At 40.5% G+C, this 7,500-nt stretch overlaps 2 protein-coding genes across 2 annotated transcripts in view; both read right to left on the reverse strand.

Moving 5' to 3' along the window:
- Positions 1-254: 254 nt before the first annotated feature.
- On the reverse strand, positions 255-5,138 carry LOC125044378. The gene is made up of 15 exons (XM_047641014.1): positions 4,080-5,138; positions 3,748-3,981; positions 3,358-3,671; positions 3,179-3,262; positions 2,864-3,070; positions 2,636-2,780; positions 2,316-2,479; positions 2,135-2,242; positions 1,785-1,922; positions 1,543-1,698; positions 1,372-1,461; positions 1,151-1,295; positions 868-1,070; positions 618-783; positions 255-528 (listed from the first exon to the last, which is right to left on the reverse strand). The coding sequence occupies exons 1-15, from the start codon at positions 4,927-4,929 to the stop codon at positions 296-298; spliced, it is 3,237 nt and encodes a 1,078-aa protein (XP_047496970.1). The 5' UTR covers positions 4,930-5,138; the 3' UTR covers positions 255-295.
- The window catches only part of LOC125044379, a 4,607-nt gene continuing 2,244 nt past the window's right edge, over positions 5,138-7,500 (reverse strand). Inside the window, exons 10-18 of the mRNA XM_047641015.1 lie at positions 7,375-7,500; positions 7,202-7,297; positions 7,012-7,098; positions 6,816-6,935; positions 6,611-6,736; positions 6,366-6,537; positions 6,123-6,288; positions 5,793-6,043; positions 5,138-5,712 (exon numbers count right to left, since the gene is read on the reverse strand). The exon at positions 7,375-7,500 is cut by the window's right edge and continues 96 nt beyond it. Coding sequence (XP_047496971.1) covers positions 5,153-5,712; positions 5,793-6,043; positions 6,123-6,288; positions 6,366-6,537; positions 6,611-6,736; positions 6,816-6,935; positions 7,012-7,098; positions 7,202-7,297; positions 7,375-7,500 — 1,704 coding nt within the window. The 3' untranslated portion in view covers positions 5,138-5,152. The remainder of the gene's footprint in view (positions 5,713-5,792; positions 6,044-6,122; positions 6,289-6,365; positions 6,538-6,610; positions 6,737-6,815; positions 6,936-7,011; positions 7,099-7,201; positions 7,298-7,374) is intronic.

Genomic DNA, 7,500 nt, shown 5'->3' on the forward strand with positions numbered 1-7,500 from the left:
ACACTGGGTTCAGAGTAGTCCTGGTTTGGGTGTGGTAAGTGAATATTTGTGTAGGTCTACTTTAGACCACGTTGCTACCTAGTTAGAGCAGTTTGAGGTGTATACTAATTAGTAAAAAGGTCAAGTCTGAACTGGCAATGTCCTGCAGTTGCCAAGGAGTATAGTCAGGATGCATGGGGAGACCCACTCATTCAGTAACCAATTCTTCATTTTCTTCCCCCTCCAAAATGGAACTTTATAGGTAGGATGAACAATTTTTTTTAGTTAAACCGTTTAATAAAATTTTAAAATTTAGTTACACTTGTGGTATTAACTCTGGATATTTGAAGACTTCCACTTGACATGTGTGGTCTGAGGCTTCATGTGTCAAGCCATTCATTTCAAGGTACAGAAGCTTAGTAGAGGAGTCTTTGCCTATCAGCAGGTAGTGATCTTTGATCTCTGGGAAAATCTTGTTGGGCACAGTGAGATGCCGAGCCCAAGTTATTTTGGGAGTAGAGAGATCCGAGAAGAACGTCAACTCGGAGCCTGAAATTAAGGCAAGATTATAGTTTAAGGCAAGATTAGGTTTAATTTACATACAAAGTCTTAAGATATCCCATGCACAAGAACCTTACCAAGTACTGAATAAACAGTTGGGCAGTGGCTTTCTTGCATAACTATTGCCAGGGTTTTTCCCTTAATTGCATTTCCACTGTAGAAGGAAGTTATTGTGGCAGCTTCATACAGGGGTTTTGAATCCAACCAATTCAGAGTCATTGCATGTGGATCCAAGCTGTATAGCTGTAGAAGACAAGGTTACATACGAGTAGATATACGAGTAGATATACTTGCCAAGTTTTAAAAGTTTAAGTTACCCCTACAAACCTCCAGGTGATGTTCTAGTCCTGGGAGAGGGTTCCTGGTTACTGCTGCCAGTAGGAATATTTTGCCATATTGTTCAAACAGCACCAGGTCATCAATTTTCGCTTTTAAGGGGGAGACTTCATTTCCTTCAACCATTATGACCAATTGGTCCTGCTTCTTCATTGCAGTCACAAAGTGTCCAGTTTTAGATAGCAATGCAGAATCTAAAAAGTGCCACCCTTTTAGCATTTTACCTTAGTACTTGCATATTTGTCAAATCAATTTGCAAGACTTAAAAACTTACCCATTTCAGCATTATCTGTACTAATAAGTGTGAAGAGCAAAGTGCTAGTATCAAAGCTATATGCATGGGTTGCATCTTTAGCAGTTACATATAGAATACCATTGCTTGAAGCAAGGGAAGTACCAGGAAGCAGATCTTGGTATACCTGAAATTAATTAAGAGCTTTAGATTAAAGCTCATCCCACATTGATATTTACTTCAAACATTGAAGGTATGCTCACCGATAGTGCACCATTAGACATTTTCCAGACTACACTGTTTTGTGTAGTGCAGTTATTCCCTTCACTTGTTGCAGCCATCACCAAGTAGATCTGCAAGAGTGCAAGATAAAAAAAAATAAAAAAGGCAAATACTATGAAGCAGATCAAGGATTTTAAAAAAGGATTACATACCTCATCAGCTTGCTCAACTGCTAACCAGTCTCTACCATATCCCGACCCTACAAGCGTTTGGACTCCGACAAGTAGTCCTGAAGACTCGTCAAACCTGTACATTGTCGAGCTGCACTCATCCTCCCAGCTTATGACAACGTAAGTTGTGTCTGAAGCCTGGAAATTTAATTGGCAAAGTCAAGTAGCATTCAAGTAAATTTAGAGTTGCATGCCTATTCTGGTCTTGACTCGCTAATCCATACCCTGAAAGTTGTAGAGGCATGGTGCATTTTACCAAGATGCAGTTCTTGTACAAGCCGGAAGTAATCTGCATCAAATATGGCTTTCTCAGTATCCGAGTGGGCTTCCATGATGAGAGGGCACTTTACAGCATATTCACTCTGAAATGAGCCAGGCATTAGAGGTCAAAGTCTAATTTTGGGACGTTGCAATTTACCAGGAAACTAGCCTTATGGCTACCAAGTTCAGGGTCATTAATGGGCTAGATTTAAGTTTAAATTATTTTGCTCTATAGACAAAGCTCTTGTGCCATTATATCAAGAGCAACAGCCTCTTAATCTTTGTTAACCCTTAAGGTAACTTTACCCCTTACCTTAATTCCTTCGTTGTAAGCAGAATATTGGTTCAATGCCGTTTTTGCATCGTTATACACTTGTCCAATGTCAAGTTCATCAATGGTGCCAGTAACCATTAAAGAGTCCTGGGGATTAATAGAACAGTTAAATTTAAATCGGCATTCTCAATTCTAAAACCTTAAGAAATCTGGTCCATACCTTCATAGTAACCGAAGAATCGAATATCATGCTTGCCGAAATTATAGCATTCTCATTGTAATACCATGCATTACTGGAGAGATCACTCATATCAAGGCCACTTATCACACTGGTGCTGCTAGTCAGGGATGAAGTGGTCAAGCCACTAGAGAACTTGAGGCGACCTGTTAAGAAATAATTCAAACAGGATACAAAATCGGTCCTGCACTGGGGGGTTTACACGACCCCTTTCATAGAAAGGGCCAAGCCATCCTAGTGGCTAGTACCGAAGCAAGACCATTAAGGAAGACTAATGGCAAGTTTTGACAGGGCCTCCATACCATTGACTGTAGGCGCTTCAGACAGATGTATTGCCTCTGTTGCCATCTTTATGTTGTTAGTGTTGCCAGTCACTTCTAAATTGTTGACCACTTTAACGAGTCCAGTTATGCTCTTCATACCAGTTACAGTCTGCCCACCATTAACCTGTAATAAATTGGGTTCAATTTGTGGTAACTTTTACAGGTCTACATCTCATTTTAGAAGAAAAAAAAATTAAAAGTCCATACACTTAGTGTATTTGCAACTTCATCCGGCAGTTTCTTTGTGTTAACTAGTCCATCAACGGCTATACCACCAGTTGAAGTGGTTCCAAATTCCACATCTGGGGAGAGATTCTGCACAGTATTTGTGGTGAGGTAGTGTGTTGACAAGTCAAAGCCGTTAAGGGTTGTAGCTCCAAGGGCACCTTTCACAGAAAGGCCATTTGCGAAAGCCTAAAAAAAAGGGACGATATATTAGATTATAGTTAGAGGGGGGGGGAAGAAAAAAAAAAAAAAAAAAAAAAAAGAAAGTCTTAAGAGTACGGCATCAAGAACACTTACCAAAGTTATCCCATGACTCTTCGAGTCATCCAGTAGAACAGCACTGGTCATTAGAGTCTTGTAATCTATATTATCCACAGTTCCCTGGAGTTGCGAGTTCCAATTAGTAAAACGGGAACCTAGTGTAACGTTTGTATTACAATATTTGTATTATGTACAATCTAATATCAAGTACTTACCTCAATAATTAAAGAGCCTGCAGTGACTGATGGTGCACTCACTAATCCATTTACTTGAATATTTGATGCAAGATTAATGGGGAGATTCTTTCTTACAGCATGGCTCAAGTAGCCAGGCAAGTCCTTGCCATTAAGGGTTTTAACTTCAAGACCCTTGAAGGTGGTGTCTTTAAGGAAAGTCTTCTTACCAGAGATTACCAAGTCTTGTGCTTGGAGCCTAACTGCATCATTTAACCTAGCATTTACATTCACTGTATTTAGATTACTCTCAAGTAGAACATTTTCTGCTTGTACTCCTTCGAAGATGATGTCATCTGAGGGGGAAGCAAGACGTTACCATGAAGATTCATCAATTATAAATGATTAGTAATACTGCTAAATAAGACTTACTGGTTTCATCCGAACTTTGTTTCAGAGCTATACTGTCCAAGGCTTCAAGGTCTACTGCATCAAAGGTGCCACCTAGAGTAAGATTCTTTTCTGCATTCAGAGAGAAAAACGTGTATGATGCTGTAACATCCTGGTCTGTGTCTAGTGTTAGTAGTCTTGCACCCAGGTCAATTCCATTTGTAGATGCTGTGTCGATATTTCCCTTAACAGAAAACTCTGCAAAGGTTTTTTTGCCTGAAAGGAATATAAGAGTTTACTAGGAAGTAGTAGACTAGGCATTTGAGACAATTTAGTCAGTTTGTATAGCTAAACGAGCAAGGTGCATTACATACCCGTTATCTGGACAGAGCTGGCATCTTTGTACACTGCATCATTGTGCACCATTTGCAGATCCTTCCCATTGACAAGTCCTCCAACTGCAACATCACCTTGCAGGTCAAGGTCACCCCAGGTCACAGATCCGGTCATGGCATTGTTACCTCCTAGGAGGACTGCATTTTCGTGGATTCTGCTTATATTCCTGCCATTAGCACCAGCCTTGTTAGCTGTACTTACAGATCCTTTCACAGTTAGGATTCCAAAGCTCAGGTCTGACGAGATGGTCGAGTCTGCATCATCTGTGACAATGTTGTTCTTCAACTGTGCAACATTATGTCCATCAATGTTTACTGCATTAAATGAGCCAATAACAGATACCATTCCATTTACAGTTAGGACACCCTGGTGGGGAGTAGGGTTCTTGCGGCTCATGCGGACGCCGTCGAGCACAGAAATGTCAATACCATTAATTGTGAAGCCATCAGACAGGTCTATTTGGTTAGTATCCAGAGCACCAAAGGAGGCTGCTGCAAACTTCTGGGGAACAGTGAAGGTTTGGTCACCATTGTTAGCCAGCACCTTGTTGAAGTCTACACCAGATACTTGGCCCTGTACGTCGAGTTCTCCAGCCGACACTGGACCAGTGAAGGTCTTCTTTCCTGTTACCACTTGTCCTGCTTTGTCCAAGTAAAGGGCAGAATCAAAGAGTTGCTTCAAGTCCACACTATCAACTAGACCGGTTACATCAAGACTCGAGAAGAAAGTAACTGGCTTATTGAAGGTTTTTACTCCAGAGATGGTTTTAGCATCGTTAGTCGTCACAAACTCTTCGAAACTTAAACCATTAAATGTGGCCATGAACATGGCATCAGAAGTCTGAAGATCGGCATTAAAGGTTTTGGGACCAGTTAGCAGTGCAGAACTATCCGAGGTGTAGATTAGATCCCCTGCAAGGCTAACTAGGTTCAGACCTCTGAGTGTACCACTGTAGATTACAGTAGGAAGAGATACCGTTTCTTTAAATATAACGTCAAATATATTCTGACTGTTCAGGATTGCCGTCAAGTTATTGTTTAGTTCATTGAAGTCAATGCCTTTCACAATACCAGTAGAAACTTCTAGACTTCCTAGTATGTTTACAGATTCTGCAAAGACTAATATTTCCAGTAATTATTTGAGGTCTGTGAAGTGTAACCAATTTGTTAAACTGAACACCATTAACAGTTACACCATTGTCAACTGTAAGATCTTGACAAGTCAGATGATTGAATGTTTTTGTACCCAGATTCAAAGCAGAATCAGTCTTAAGGGGCAAGTCAGCTGGGAAAGCCCTGCCATTGACATTGCCATCAACTTGCAAGGCTTTGGCTGTAAGTGTTGGCAACTTTATCCTGCCTGTCAGCTGACTAGCCTCATCCTTGAAAACCGTAAAGGTCAAGAAGTCGGAGGAACTAACACCAGATAGCAACGAAGCAGTTAGGGACTTTGCCGTCACATCATTAGTGAAAGCAAGTGGTCCTTTTATTTCTCCACCTGCTCTTGTTAGTGCATTCCTGTACAAGTTGTCAATTACTACTCCATCCATTTCATTACTACCTATATTCAAGTCTTGTACTACACTCAAGTTCTTGTTGAAGACAACATAACCTGGAAGATAAGAAAACAATAAGTTCAGAAAACTTCTTAAACACGAGATTCCATTCTACAGAGAAGTGGTAGAAACTCACCTAAATTGGCTGGTCCACTCAACAACACTGCATTAGTTAGATCAATACCACCAACTAGTCCATTGGCTGGGAGGATTACGTTAGCAGCATTCAGTGTGGGGAAGCTTACAGTACCCATAATGTTATATTGTCCTGTTGTGGTTGCAATGTCACTAACTTGAATGTCATCCAGGGAAGGAGTCAAGAGGCTTGTAACATCAAGGCTAGTTAAAAAGGTCTTCTTTCCAGTTATTTTGCGGGCATCACTGAAACTATTTAAAAAGGGTTAGACTTCCCTCAACACGTTCATTTTGTATAAAAAATGAAAAAAAAAAAGAAGTTTTTACCCACCTTATTAAGCCTTCTAGATATTCAGTTAGAGGGAACTCTTGGTCATTCTTATCCATCACTTTCTGAACAGACACCTCAGTGGTTGCAAGGTTACTTACAGTTAAGCCATTTACAACTTCCTTTATTCCAGTTATCTTCTGGTTAACCCCAGAAACCTTAACTGCATCTGAAGACACATTTCATGCATATAGCTTTGATGTACAAGCTTGGGTTTTCATAAACACTTATCTTTAATCTACTTACCCTCCAATGTTGCAGAGTATTGGATCATTGTTGTATTTAGATTACCAAGCCAGGTGAACGAGCTACCAATGTTGGCAAGACGTGCTTTGTAGTCGTCATACGATACACCAGAAGCAAAGTCTGTGCTTGGAAAAGTTAAATCAACAGCTTCCAAGTTGTTGGTTACCAAGGTCTGAAAGTGGAAGTCATAATAAGGGCTTTTGAAGAAGCGAGCACCACTTAAATCCATAAGAAAAGTTACTAACCCCATCCACAATAATCTTGTTCATTATGTAGTCTCCAGATAACAAGGTTGTAGTTTGTACATCTACAGCATTATCCACTCTGTTCTGCATTGTGGACATGACTGTAGTCTGTCTTGTGTACTCGCTCTGAGGGGGAAAGAGCAAGTTAATAGGGTTCAAGAGGGTCACCCCTCATAGCATGCACCCATTTTACTGCCAAACCTACCTCTATGTAGGTCTTTGCCTGTTGCAATTTCTGACTGGTTTGTACCTCTTTATCCAATATGTCATGGAGGCTGGAGGTTACCTTTATTGCAGCTACACCTGCTGCAGATTGCACTAGCACCTAGGTTAGGAAATGGTAAAATTAAACTTGGAAATAGAGCGTCCTATTTGCTACTTAATATAATGATAGAACTTACAGTTGGAGTTTCAGTCGTTGCAACTTCCACAGATCCAAAGCTTCGCTCCCACCCAATGATGTTCTCCGATATGGTGGTCTCATTGGCCTAGAAAGTGGGCTCCAAGGGTTAATCGTTACCCTTAAGGTTAAGAGACTGTATGATACTCTAGTAAAGCAGCCACGTTATATACGAAATAGTTTGTACTAACCTTATAGTACAGTCCACCAAAATTGTTCCACACAAAGATAACTACAGTTGTTCCTGAACCCGTCACTAGAATCACATCATCTTTGCAAGATGGTATCTGCAAAGCAACCAACCATCAGTCTCTAGTGAAAGAGACAATATGTAGAGTTTCTTTACAGGTGGCATCTAACTTACCTGGAGGGGTACAATGTCTTTGAAAGATCCAAGACTATCAGCCATCAAGTCCTGCAAATGCTTGTAGAGTCCTTCCTTCTGAATATATACACTTGCAAAGTTTGGAGTCACAGCAAGCAGAAATCT

This window comes from Penaeus chinensis, chromosome 35, assembly GCF_019202785.1.
Source record: "Penaeus chinensis breed Huanghai No. 1 chromosome 35, ASM1920278v2, whole genome shotgun sequence".
In the NCBI taxonomy this organism is placed as follows: domain Eukaryota; kingdom Metazoa; phylum Arthropoda; class Malacostraca; order Decapoda; family Penaeidae; genus Penaeus; species Penaeus chinensis.

Coding starts and splice junctions, on each gene's coding strand:
- LOC125044378 (XM_047641014.1), bottom strand. CDS start 4,929: ATGTTCATGGCCACATTTAATGGTTTAAGTTTCGAAGAGTTTGTGACG. Junction 3,263..3,357: donor CAGGCTCTTTAATTATTGAG/GTAAGTACTTGA, acceptor TCGCAACTCCAG/GGAACTGTGGATAATATAGA. Junction 1,071..1,150: donor TACAGATAATGCTGAAATGG/GTAAGTTTTTAA, acceptor GGCACTTTTTAG/ATTCTGCATTGCTATCTAAA.